This window comes from Cladophialophora carrionii (assembly GCF_000365165.1).
Source record: "Cladophialophora carrionii CBS 160.54 unplaced genomic scaffold supercont1.2, whole genome shotgun sequence".
Taxonomy (NCBI): Eukaryota; Fungi; Ascomycota; class Eurotiomycetes; order Chaetothyriales; family Herpotrichiellaceae; genus Cladophialophora; species Cladophialophora carrionii.
In genome coordinates, this window is record NW_008481827.1 from 2,069,650 (window position 1) to 2,082,434 (window position 12,785).

General features: G+C 53.4%; 4 protein-coding genes across 4 annotated transcripts; 3 read left to right on the forward strand and 1 right to left on the reverse strand.

Moving 5' to 3' along the window:
* Positions 1–1,234: 1,234 nt before the first annotated feature.
* Positions 1,235–3,078, forward strand: G647_02821 (uncharacterized protein; the record flags this gene model as incomplete). The annotated part of the gene is made up of 2 exons (XM_008727167.1): positions 1,235–2,138; positions 2,189–3,078. 2 exons carry the CDS (start codon positions 1,235–1,237, stop codon positions 3,076–3,078), a joined length of 1,794 nt encoding a protein of 597 aa, XP_008725389.1.
* Positions 3,079–3,895: 817 nt separating this feature from the next.
* G647_02822 (uncharacterized protein) lies at positions 3,896–4,354 on the forward strand (the record flags this gene model as incomplete). The annotated part of the gene is made up of 2 exons (XM_008727168.1): positions 3,896–3,961; positions 4,046–4,354. 2 exons carry the CDS (start codon positions 3,896–3,898, stop codon positions 4,352–4,354), a joined length of 375 nt encoding a protein of 124 aa, XP_008725390.1.
* Positions 4,355–5,863: 1,509 nt separating this feature from the next.
* Positions 5,864–9,178, reverse strand: G647_02823 (uncharacterized protein; the record flags this gene model as incomplete). Its single annotated transcript, XM_008727169.1, has 1 exon — positions 5,864–9,178. One exon carries the CDS (start codon positions 9,176–9,178, stop codon positions 5,864–5,866), a length of 3,315 nt encoding a protein of 1,104 aa, XP_008725391.1.
* Positions 9,179–10,273: 1,095 nt separating this feature from the next.
* G647_02824 (3-carboxy-cis,cis-muconate cycloisomerase) lies at positions 10,274–11,798 on the forward strand (the record flags this gene model as incomplete). The annotated part of the gene is made up of 3 exons (XM_008727170.1): positions 10,274–10,476; positions 10,526–10,661; positions 10,770–11,798. The coding sequence occupies 3 exons, from the start codon at positions 10,274–10,276 to the stop codon at positions 11,796–11,798; spliced, it is 1,368 nt and encodes a 455-aa protein (XP_008725392.1).
* Between the last annotated feature and the right edge of the window lie 987 nt (positions 11,799–12,785).

Consider the following 12,785-nt stretch of genomic DNA (forward strand, 5'->3'; position numbering starts at 1 on the left):
AAAGCGGGCGGAGCGTGCGTGTGGGGTATTCTATTTTTCTTCTCTGCGTTTCTGGTTTCAGCATTGAAATTGTTTGTATCCCGTATTACCACGAACGAATGACCTGGTTTGACTTTGCTGGAGCTCAAATTGGCGAGAAGGGGCCTTTTAATCAACGGAGCTCCTATTCTTTTGATATCCATTGTTCAAGACATTCGTTGAATATGTTTTCGTCATTGCTGTGAGGTACCGAGTAGTAGCTCTGTGCGGCTTCATTAAATTGAGTTTGATAGGCGAGGGGCTGCTCTTGGCACCTTGAGTCACTGCTTTCACAGGCTCCCCTCTGATTGGCTCGTCCGCTGCCCGCGGAGCACGCGAGGGGGTCTTTGGAATTCTATTTATTTTTCCCCCTCGAGCAGTCAGCAAACTTTTTACAAGCTCGACTGATTCTCGAAGGTCACTGAACGGGGAATGCACGTATATTCTGGACGTTGAGTGGCAGTGACCAGCGCTACAAGTAGTCTGGAACCAATTATGCCACAATACGGAGTACGTAGCATCGAGACAAGCCAGTTGTCCAGTAGAGGCACGCGGGAATAGCGGTGTGAAGGCGTTTAGATCCGCCTGGTGGAGCGGTGCTTAACCCGAGTATGTTAGCGAGTAACAGTTCCAGGCTAGGAGGATATTCTGCTTCCGGCTGCACGGTCAGTGGCCATTGCATGCCAGGTGCGCAGGCGTGTGGAGGAAGCGACGCAAGTGCGGGCCTGTACAAAGTGCAGCCTTTTCCTGCCCTTGTGCTGACTTTCTCTCTTTTTTCTCTCTCCCAAGCACAACGCCAGTATCACCGACCGCACCATTATTACCAGATCAAGCAAGCAGTAAAAGCATTCTTATCACATATCGTTCGAGGATCATCTTTTGCTATGGCCTTCGCTGCTTTCTAGACGGCCGGAGAGGCCCCTCTGGGGTCTCTCGTGGTCGGTCAAGCAGCGCCTCAGCAAATCCTCGTTTCGATATCTACTCTTTCGAGGCTCTACCGCGTAGGAGCTCACGACAACTACTGCCCTCGAAATTGCTTCATCTACACACCACTAAGGCACCATCTCGTCCTCGGCGACAGAAGGTGTTGACCTCGATCTTTTTCGACACCTAGGACGACTCTTCGCCCATTCACCTTTGCCTCAAACCAACCCACCACTTCCTCCCACACATATCCATACCCTTGATACCCCTAGTAGCCCCAAAGACAATCACGATGTCTCGTCTTTACACCCGCAACTCCCGTGGCCGGCAGCCAATGCTAGGCTCCACCATCAAAATGACCAAATCGTCGAAGGAACATCCAAATGACTTGTACCAACCATCGAATGGGAAGAAGAGCAAACCTGTGCGCAAGTACGCTGTCACAAAGAAGTCTGGCAAAAGGAAGAGAGCGGATACTCCTGTCTCCGTGAATAGTTCGTCCAGCTTCGGTGGGTTCGACAGTGCGGACGATGCGTCAGACGAAGACAGCGAAGAGGACGCTGATGATGAAGACGACCTGCCAGCTGTCAAAGCCCCGTCTCGTTCTGGACATATGAACGGGGCGGGGCGGAAATTTCGGACTGTTCATGACAATGTCTCCATGGCTGGCTCGGACAGCATGTTTGGGGATTTTGACGACTACTACGAGGAAGACGAAGACCCAAATGTTTCTCCCGAGGAGAATAGAAAACGATTCGAGGAGAAGGTCTTCGCAGACTCGGACGAGGATGACAACGATGTGTATGAGGCCGTCGACGACATCAGTGACTCCGACGACGACTTGGATGAACGCCGCATTCAGCAGCAAGAACTACTTGTAATGCTCCCGGAGGAAGAGCTAAGTGATACTGACTTCCTCAACCAAATTGATGGGCTGTCCGCCTACGGCTTCGGCGACGACAGCGACGGTAGTATCTATCGTTTCCCATCATCTCAAAGTGGTGACAGTGCCACTGAAGCCGTTGCGGAGAGGCATGTGCATTTTGCCGCCGACGCAGATCCCACACTCTTCATGCGCATGTCGGAGTCGCCCACCATTACTCGCGCATTGTTGCCGTCAGCACTACCTGACACTCCTTTTTCTAACCATGGTGTTGATAACCGTGTTGGCGGACTGGTTGAGGATTTGGATGACTGTATGTTGCAATGTGATTCGCTTCCGCGCACTATGACTAACGCCCTGCAGCTGATCTGACCGACGACTGCCTGCCGGAAGAAGCACTCCAGAGCACCCCAAACGGTTTCGAACAGAGAAGAAATGCGTCACCCCCACCTTCGCCGCCCCGTAAGAAGTCTGGCAAGAAGCCTGCTCGTCGTAAAGGTCCTCCTCGGGGAATATTCATCGACGAAGGCGATAAGACATCCGGCATTCTCGACTCTTCGGGCAAGATCATTCTCATGACCAATCCTCACTTGCTGGGGGAAGAGTTCGCTCGTCGCTACGGTGCATCTCAGACTTCTAGTCCCGACGTAGGTTTTGCTGAGCTTATTGAGGAAAGCGATGCTGGTGATCGGGAATCAACCGATCTTATGGTCGGCCCGACACCAGACATCATGCTTGCCGGCCTCAATTCTGTTACCAACGGGCTCTTGAACCAAGGGCAGGCGATTGGTCCTCTCGAAGCATTTTATCCCTCTACCAACTTTCTATTCGACGATGACATACTGGGCGGCTTTCAGGGAGATGAACTCGGCGAAGACGTCATTGATCTGGCCGACGTGATACAATTTGACAGCGACTCGGAAGAGAGTGACGGCGTCGCGTCGCCTATTTCCATGCCTCGAAGTCAAAATCTCCTGGGCAATGACTTCGCGCATCTCAACAGTGGCAATGTCACGGCTTTCCGACGCAATGCTGATCCTGCCATGAGCAGATTGCCATCGCATCTAGACGTCAACTTGACGAGTTCTCCGCTTGCCACGCCAGCACCGCGCCACAGGAAGCGGACCCATTCATCGCCATACACTTCTTCTCATTACAAGGGTGTCACGCCGGTCCAGCGGATGCGGGATCCCAATAATGGTCGCAATCGAGATGTTGCGACACCTGCCAAAAAGCGCAGGCTTATGACTTGACGAGATACATGATGAGACGGTATGCTCTCGCCCATGTCTTATGTACGGCGGCCCTGTCCTGCCAGCCATGTACGGGTTACGATTACTATTGGCGTCATATCCGCCTGAGTGGTTTTTTATTCCAAGCTCTCCGGTGTTCATTCATCGATTTTATGTCTTCTCAGGCTCGCAGGGAAACGACGTGTTCCAGAAGAGAAAAGTGCAGCTTCGTTAACACAGTGCCCGTCGAATCAAAGAAGCTGCTTGTGTGTAGCTAGGGTTCGTTCTGTCGTTTCATTAGTTTGCTTGACATGGTCAACGGATATCCCATGAAAGCTCATAGATTGCTTTTACAGTTACAATATCATTCAGGCTTCACAGCATCTCAGCACGGTAGACCAACATGTTGCCATGTAGGTATTCTCATATAAGCAGTATTCTCATATAGTGTCAGCGTTGACGCAATCCCGCGCTGCGTGGTGGCAGGCCACGATTGTACTGTATTCTCGAAACTGAAACTCAGAGGTGGTCGAGAAACTCGTTGGGCTCGACGCCTCCATTCCTTCCCACTCGCCCACCACCTCATGCTTGGCTGCACTCGGTCGACTCAAATTGCGTGCCTGGTGCATCCGCAAGATGTTATCGAGGCCTGCCTGACCACCTTTGGACAGGACGCACATGTTCCGTGCCCATCTGCAATCGACCTGACCCTTCGTTGAGCGCGGCCAATCCTTGCTGAATCACCGTCGAGGAGAGAATTGAAGTCTCGTCTACCGTAGCCGCATTAGCGGTGTGTGCAAGGTGGTGTATAAACTACTTATACTGCCCCGTAGACGATATGGCGTGGTATTCGATCCTCCCTTCTCACTTGACCACCTACGAAACATGGATCATTCGCGCCTTTGTGAGTCTGCGCTTCCACACCACCCCTCCAATGTATACGGCCCCCCTGGGCAACATCCAGCTGATTCGGCTCCCGCTTTTGTAGCTCATCCTGGCCATCCTGAACATGGTCCCTTGGATCCTCGCCATCCTCTACGACTTCCTCTACTACGTCTGTCGCCAAATCTGGCACGAGGTGCCCTTCATTGGAGGACGAGCCCAGGGCGCGCAACGACCGAGGGCGCCGAGTCTCCGTGATCGCGCGAGGAGGATGAGCTTCAAGGACATTTTGACCGGTGGGCCGGGCGCAGGAGAGGGGAGCGAGACAAGGAGGAATCAGGGCCATCGACGGGATTTGAGTAGAGAGAGCATATCCGAGGAGAAGGAGGAAGAGCATGGCCACGACGAGAGGTGAAGAAGAGGTGAAGAGGTGAAGATGTGCAGGATCAAACCGGAAACGTGTCTACGCCGCCCGCGGGATGAGCATTTTTGTTATGACGAGCATGACTTATATACGCAAATGAGGAACGAGAGCTCTGATCAGACGCGATCCGCGACATATCATTCACCACCCAGGAAGGGAAAAGGAGGAATGCCCTGCCTAGGCATCGCATCGCATCGCATCGCATCGCAGTTCATGAATTCTGCAACAGCGGGAAAGCCGCTTCCGGCACGAGACGCGGAGTACGCAAGTTCAGACGAACGATATCTATATTGCGCCTTCCGGCAGGCTGAACGACTTTACGGCCGTTCCAGCTTTCCAGCGGCATCTGCCTGTAACCACGCAGAGGCTGGTTACAAAAAGGGTCGGAGGTGGAGAATCGCAAAGAGGAGCTTGCTTGAGATGGAAGAGGTGATATCTTTATCCTTATGAACAGGGGATTTCGTTCCCCGATATCTCCTTGGCCGGCCGCGAGCTTGCGGACCAACCGTCTCAGCGCCAGCGCCTCCGATTCATCGCAAAAGGCTGCTGGTAGGCTGGTAGGCGCTGGGCTCAACAGATAAAAAAAAGGGAGTCTAAGAACCGGCACAACTGCCACAACGCCGCGGAATTCGACGCCATTGAAGAACCAATTGGCCTCAAAAGCCTTCGCAGAATCGACAACAGACGCTACATGACATGGTTGAGATTGGACGGGACGGACAGCGAGTCCCAGGTTTTTGCGAGTGGAAGGAGGTCCCAGTCTTTCTTAACGGGAATTGGGGTGCGAAGAGACCGGCAAACATTTCGTCCTTGTACGTGCAGACTGGAGCCACAGAACAAGGCGGAGTGGACAACCACCTTGATCAGCACGCAAGGGCGGTGGCCGAGGACTATAGAGTGAAGGACGGAATGAAGGAATGAACGAGTGGATGAGTGAGTTGATACCCGGCGACCTGTCGCCTTCGGCCCTTCCGTCCGCCTCAATTCTAGCAACAGCAGCAGCAATACTGATCTTCAGGACGGTATCTTGGGTACACGGTCTCACAGTGTATGTACGTAGTCGCAGGGAGCCTGGGCAAGCGGGAAAGGGTCGCGATTTGACGAATCGGACTGTATGAGCTTGGATTGCAACTGCATTGCAGAGCGTGGACAAGCTATCAAACGTCTAAAGTACCTACCTGGTACTGTAGTACCTCGTGCAATTGTGGCATTGAGTACTCCGTATCTTGGGCCCATGCTTTCATGTTCACGCTGTTCGATCCATCTGTGTTTGAATCTCTGCAGTCCATATTCCTAGTCCAATAAAGCCCAAGTGACTCTAATTTTCAGGTTGATTCGACTTGCCGAGGACTTCTCATTTCTCTGGGAGGTTCGACTTCCAACTTGATACATGTCGCCAACACCATATAAACCCTCCGGATGGCTTGTTTTTGAGCAACAAGCTGGCCGGAGCATGGCATTGTTTAGTATCTCCCTCGTTCATTTTCCGTAAACGCCATGTTATTCGGCATCGTCCTCTTCGTCTTCATATTCATCATCTTCATCTTCATCTTCCTCATCATCATCTTCGTCTTCCCCTTCGTCCTCCGAATTGCCTGCTCGATAACGCCCCTCCAATGCAGCCTCGAGCTCGTCTTCTTCGGGACCTGCTTCTCCCTGCTCATCTCCTTTCCCTTTAGCCTCTCCCGAAGGAGAAGACTGGGATCCTTGTCTGCCAACTGGATTGGAGTTTCCCTTTCCTGGACCACCTCCAGATGAGCTTCGAACTTGTTGCGGACCGGTGCTCTTGATGCTGGGAATCGTTGGTTCAAGCTGTGTGGCTGGCGGCGTTGGCATCGGAGCTGTGGATCTCAGGCTGGGTATTTGTGGACCAGGATGGTTGGCAAGCGTCGTTGATACCGGAGCAGTGGTAGTAATGCCGGGTATTTGAGGCCCAAGTTGTGTGTCTTTACCGGGAGGGGTTGGAAGATGTCGATCTGCCGTAGATGCTTGCTGTGGTGCTTCCCCCTGTCCTGGGTTCGGAGATTGAGGTTCTGGCGATGGTCCCGACTCTGCCGATGCAGGCGTACTGGTGCTTCGACTTCTTGAAGCCGATCGATCGCCCGAATGGCCCTCACTTGTCTTGGCCTTCTTCTGTGCATTCCTTGCTTGTCTCTCCTTCTCTTTCTGTCCAGCAGCGACAGGGCCGCGCCTCTTTCCTCTGGGCTTGTTCCCGCGGAATAAAGTCGTGTGTCTGAGAGGAATGCTGTCCTTGGCTGCCGCAGGTGTTGAGGCACTAGGGGATCCTGTCGCGCTGCCTTCTCTACTGGTCTGTTGTGTCCCCTCGGAAGCGGCGACGCTGCCACTTCGACTTTGACCATCACCGGTTGCGCTGCGTGACTCGGCGCTTTCCTCGCTGGTGCTTGTAGCGGCGAAGATGTGGTCAACGGCATCATAGTTAATTCTGTGCGACCACGTACGCCGGTTCTCCAACATCAGCCGCATGGCTCTGGCGGCAGTTCTTGGTTCTTCAGGCCTAGCGCCACCGTCTGCCTCGTCGGCTTCACCATCTTCTTGTTCCTGGCCTTCGCCGCCACCTTCGCCCTCATCGGCAGGAGCCTTCCTCTTCCGACCCTGCTCGGCCAGATAACTGACATCGCCTCTCCGTCCTGGCCGCCTGGTGCCATCCTTTCTCTTCCCCTTGGCTGCCTTCTTCTTGCGCTCTTCTTCAGCAGGATCTAGCCCTTTTGCTCTCATTTCGGCGTCCTTCAACTCTTTCCTTATGCGCTTCGCGTGATCTTTTCTCAACCAGTCGGCATTCATGCTCACCCAAACCCTCTCTTTGATGCGAGACTCTTCTTCTGTCAGAGTGCAGGTGGCGACATCTTCATCCGAATCGAACTCGTCTGGCTTGAGTGTAGGCGAAAGAGAGACGTGGCCGAAGTTGCCGATGATGGTATTGACGGGCGGACCGAGGGTCTTGTCCTTTTGGTGTGGAGGGACAGTTTGGGTTGGGTCGGTGTCGAAATCCATTTGTTCATGCCGAAGATCATCTTGCCCTCTTGAAGGACTTTGTGCATCAACATCAGAGGCGCCGGGGCGTGATGCATCTGTACGAGGCACGCCGGAAGGACGCACCCCAAGCCTATCGCTGAGTTCAGCATTGTCAACAAATGTCTCATCCATGGCGTTCTCTATGCCAGCTTCCATGGCTATCTCGGCGATGCTGGGAGGCGGAGGCTGCCAATTAGGGCCTCTGGGTTTTCTGCGAGGTAGCCCGAAATCGGCATTTGCTTCTTCGCCGCCAGCCGGAGGAGAAGGCGAGTGACTGGGAGAGACATCCGCATTGTCATCGATTACTTCGGATGCAGATCCCGCCTCCCCTCGCAAGGATTCAGAAGCAATGTGCTCGGGCTGCGGGTTTGTTGGTGGCTTGTCGATGATCTGTAATGACTCTGCGTCTAGCCGCCGAATTGGGATTTCCGGAATTTTGTAGCCTTGGGCATCAATTCGAACTCGTTTCGCCGGATGCGTTCGTTCAGTATTTGATGTTGGCGGCTCAGTGGTAGCGGTGTCTCCTTCAATCTCAGCTGCAGTCTCTGGAAGGGGTCGCTTGCGAGGACGCCCTCGTTTCCTCTTTTGTTTGGGCTTCATCTGTTCCTTCACAATAGGCGGCTGCTGCTCATCCAGATAATGGTGGCCTAGCGGGACATCTTCCCAACTCTTGGCTTCCTGCATGAAGCTCGTGACGGAAAGATTACTGACTTTTGTGTCGTGGAACTCCTGGAGTCGCTTATTGAGAGTGATCTCGGTGACTTTGGCTGTCAGCACGATTTCTCGCGTGGTGCGTCGGTAGTTATTCATTCGAGCAGCCAGCAGAACAGCCGCTCCACAAACACCGGAAGGTCTACGGCCATCATGGATCCAGTCCCGCTTCATCCGCTTGATGATCTGAATAGCGTCGTACTGGATCTTGAGCTCGTCTCTCCTGTCAAATTCCAGCTCTTTGATGAATTTGGGCACCAGCACGGCCGGGTCCATGCCTTGAAAGTCTAGTGAGGCCGTCTCGTCTTTCCACGACCCGGTTTTCTTGTCGTACCAGAGCTTCTCGTAGAGATCGCGATATATCTTGCCGAGGGCGAAGACATCCATATTGAGCTTTTCGGCGAAGTCGATCAACATGAGGCTGTAGACTGGCCTCTGGACACCTTGGACTTGCTCTTTCTTGCGACGGCAAGCGATATAGAGTGATGCGACCGCGACAGACTCGATGGTTCTGCCCGCAAGAAAACCATTTGTGACAGCGAGGCCGAAACATAGCATGCCTCTCTCCACCTCAGAGCTTTGGATGTTGAAAATGGGACAATAAGAGGTCATGATGCTTCTCGCCTGCATTCGGGTACGGTCACTGCTCGAAGTTGCCTCGCGACCGGCATTTCCGAAGGCGCCTCCCGAAGTGAAAGTCCTCTGGTGGGTTTGATCTTGGCCGACCTGAACACCTGTAGCGACAATACGACCTGAATCCGTCTCGCCAAAGCCTTGTTCACTGACAAGACCAGAATCCTCCTGCACAAGGGCACCACAAGTTTCGCAAATGAGGCCCTGGTCCGTCCGGTTGACTTTTGACCGGTCCGGGCAGTCTGGGTTGGGACACAGTAACTTTGGACGAGTTTGCGGCTGTGCAGCCGGGGTGGTTGCTCGTACAAGTGTAGGCGTCGATGCACGAAGAGAGGTTGGTACGGGGCTGCCAAGACCTTCGATACGGCCACGATAGATTGATCGGCGGGCCTGCCCGGGACGCGGCTTGGGCGGTGGCGCTTTTAGAACCGGCGGCATGTTGACAGCTGGCTGAATGAATGAGCTGGATCTGGACCGATCAAGAATTTGTGGTCAAGTATCGTGGACGATGAGGTCTCGTCAAGAGCATATTCGAGCACGTGATCTGGTGTGAGGGTGGACTTTGCGAGAGGCAGATGACTGACAACTCAGGCGGCGAGATGAGTCAACGGTGACTGCGAGGAGCTTGGCGGGGTCACAGGAGGCTGGCGGTTTGGGAGTTGATCCAGGTGCGACAGCGAGCAACGATACTATACGGCTGTCTGAGGTATTCAGGATCGCCGAAAGGAGCCACCGACTTTGATCTTGATTGGATGGAAACGTTGTAACAAGAGTGCAGATGCTCGAAGATGTTGGTGTTGCAAGAGACACGCGGAAAGTTGGATCAAAATTTGAGGCTTGCGCATCCGCGGTTGAGGCAGGCGGGGCACAATTTTCGCCAAGACTTTCACTTTTCGCACAACAGCACCAAAAAAAACATTTCCACCCTTCAACAGCGCGGCAACCGCAAATTAGGGAGAGACGGGTTGATACGAACATCTCTAAACTCTCTGCATCAAAGACTACGCCGAAAGTCGAACTGCTCCATTCGACTTCGGTCACGGTCACGTGTCACTCCGCCGCAGGAATGTCTTGATTAGGACTAGCGTTATTGCTATGTCCCGAGAGAGATTTGAAGCTGTGCCATCGTTGTCCTCCCTCCTCGTTTCTGCACTGCCCATTTACTCAAGACGCAGGAGGCGGGTACAGGGGAACATCACAGACACCTACCGCGACAACTGCTGATCGAGCACACTGCCCGCGTACTAGCTCTGGGTGAGTCGCGGTAGGTGCCTCTTCCCAGGCGCTCAACCTCAGGAGAAAGCTGGCAGCCTCGTCCGAAAGCTCTCCCCGCACAAGGCTGATGTCGGCCCCACACCGGCATGAGCAGGTCGATGTTGCTCGCCAGTCACTTTAAGAGCCCGAGGAACCCCAGTTTCAGGAGATTCTCCGTCGATATTTGCAGGACCAGACGAAGCCCTTCCTTCCGCTACCCGTGTTTCCTATGTGAGTTTTGCAGGTAGACGCTCCCATTGATCGCCACACCCTGTCGACATGTCTGTATCCGCGCTTGATTCACGCCTGTTCAGGGATCTCTTCGGCACCAAAGAGATTCGAGCTGTGTTTGATGATGAAGCGTATACCCGGCGAATGGTTGAGGTGGAGATTGCACTAGCTGTTGCGCAGTCCAAGACTGGCGTCATCCCTGTCGAAGCAGGCGAGATCCTCATGAAGAAACTTACCGACGACAGCTTCCAGTGAGTTTGAAATCCTTGCCTAGACGTCCGACTTATCAGACGCACTTAGCCTCGACTTTGACCGGCTGTCACGAGAGACCGAGATTGTAGGGTACCCGGTTCTCCCTCTTGTGCGCCAACTTGTTGAGCATGCATCAGGTGAAATGGGAAAATACATCCATTGGGGAGCGACGACCCAAGACATAGTAAGTAGCTATGGAGGCCTAATGACTGAGCAGCACTGTGCTGAGGGACTCTCATACACACCATACATACGTTTTGACCACGCTCCTCTGACCTAGACCATGTTGCAGATGGACAATGCATCCATGCTCCAGATGCGAGAAGGGTTGCAAATAGCCAAGCGGCACTTGCAGGAACTCGAGAGCATACTACGAAGTCTCTCTCAGAGATACCGGGACACTCCTATGGCTGGTCGAACACATCTGCAGCACGCTCTACCGGCCACTTTCGGTTACAAGTGCGCAGTATATCTATCCAGCATCATCCGTCATTCTGAGCGGCTGCGTGAGATTGAGAAGCGTTGTCTCCTGGTTCAGTTCGGTGGTGCTGCCGGCACTTTAGCTTCCCTGGGTTCCGACGACACAGGTCTCCGTGTCAGGGAGCAGTTGGCCAAGGAACTGGGTCTCGAAAACCCCACCATCACCTGGCACGTCGCGCGAGATAACGTAGCAGAAATCGTCAACTTTCTAGCCCTGATAGGTGGCTCATTGGGTAAGATCGCGTATGATCTTATCATCATGTCTTCGAACGAGCTGGGAGAGGTGTCTGAGCCATTCGTTCCCCATCGCGGAGCATCTTCGACCATGCCGCAGAAAAGGAACCCGATCTCGAGCGAAGTCATACTGGCGGCCTCAAAGCTTCTTCGAGCAAACGCAGGCCTTGTGCTCGACGCGATGGTTACCGATTTTGAGCGAGCCTCCGGTCCTTGGCACTTGGAATGGGTGGCCATACCAGAAGCGTTTGTTCTGGCTGTGGGCGCCCTACACCAAATGAACTTCGCGCTCGGTGGCCTTGTCGTCAATACTGATGCTATGATGCGGAACCTATCATCAACGAAAGGACTAATCGTTGGAGAGGCTGTTATGATGGGACTCGCTCCATTTGTGGGTCGACAACACGCCCACGACATCGTGTACGAAGCGTGCAAGGAGTCGATAGAGACACAGAAGGGATTATTTGATGTGTTGAAGACAAAAGAGGAAGTTACACAGCATGTGCCTGAGGAAAGACTGCGAGGACTCTGTGATCCAGTCAACTATCTCGGGGCCAGTCAGTTGATGGTCGATGATGCAGTCACAGCTGGCAAAGCTGGAGCATAGGCTTCCTGGTCATATGGACGAATCAGATCCGGATCCCTTCGCAAAGCCCTGGATTAGGATTTTCTTGCCCGGAGATGGTACTCGATTTCTGGGGGCGGGCTAAAATCTAGACGACCGGTTGGCAAAATGGATCTCATTTGGACCCGTAATCTGGTATAGACAGCCAGTTGTGTTTAAGCTCTCTGGAGATTCTTGCTTGGGTGACAGGCTTGTATCCGACAGCAGCTTGCTTTATAAACCCTCCCCGCCCTCACAGCCGTACTTCAACATTAACACCAAAGTACGAACATGTCCTCTTACCTAGTTACTGGCGGTGGCCGCGGATAGGTTTGGAGCTCATTGCTCAGTTATCCGGATTCCCAAAGAGTCAAGTATCAGGGCATATTTGCAACGACACGGTTCGCTCTCTTCGAGCGTCTTGCGACGCCTGATCTATAAATCCGACGGGAGAGTCAGACACGTTGAGATGGCCATCACCGAGAAGGACAGCCTCAACACTGCAGTGGCTCTAAGCTCCTGGCTGGAAAGGGTCTCGATGGGTTGATCAACAATGCTGGAGTCATGCCACTTGCTCTGAATGAAATAGCGAGCATGGACAACCTGAGAGAAGGACTCGGGTTGAATGAAGAGGCATTTAACCACACCACTGCTACAGACTGAACAGACACGAGGGAGGAAAGTCCGTTGGTGAAGAAGTGAGATGAATTCCGTGCGAGTCATGCGTGGCCTTCCAAGACCCGCACACGAGTCATGGCTCCTGCTCGCCCTGCGAACATGACTTATGGACATTATGCCCAATCCATAGATCACTCACTTCTCCATCAACATGTCAATTGCCGCGTACCCGCGACCACTGCGTTACGCTAGCATCATTGCCTTACTTGCGACATGAAATGCTGCGAAATGATTGCCTACATTCCGCTTGTCGGCTTCCAGCACCCTTTTTGACCTGCGAGGCGCTGGCGGTGTCTATCGCGGATAAGGTCA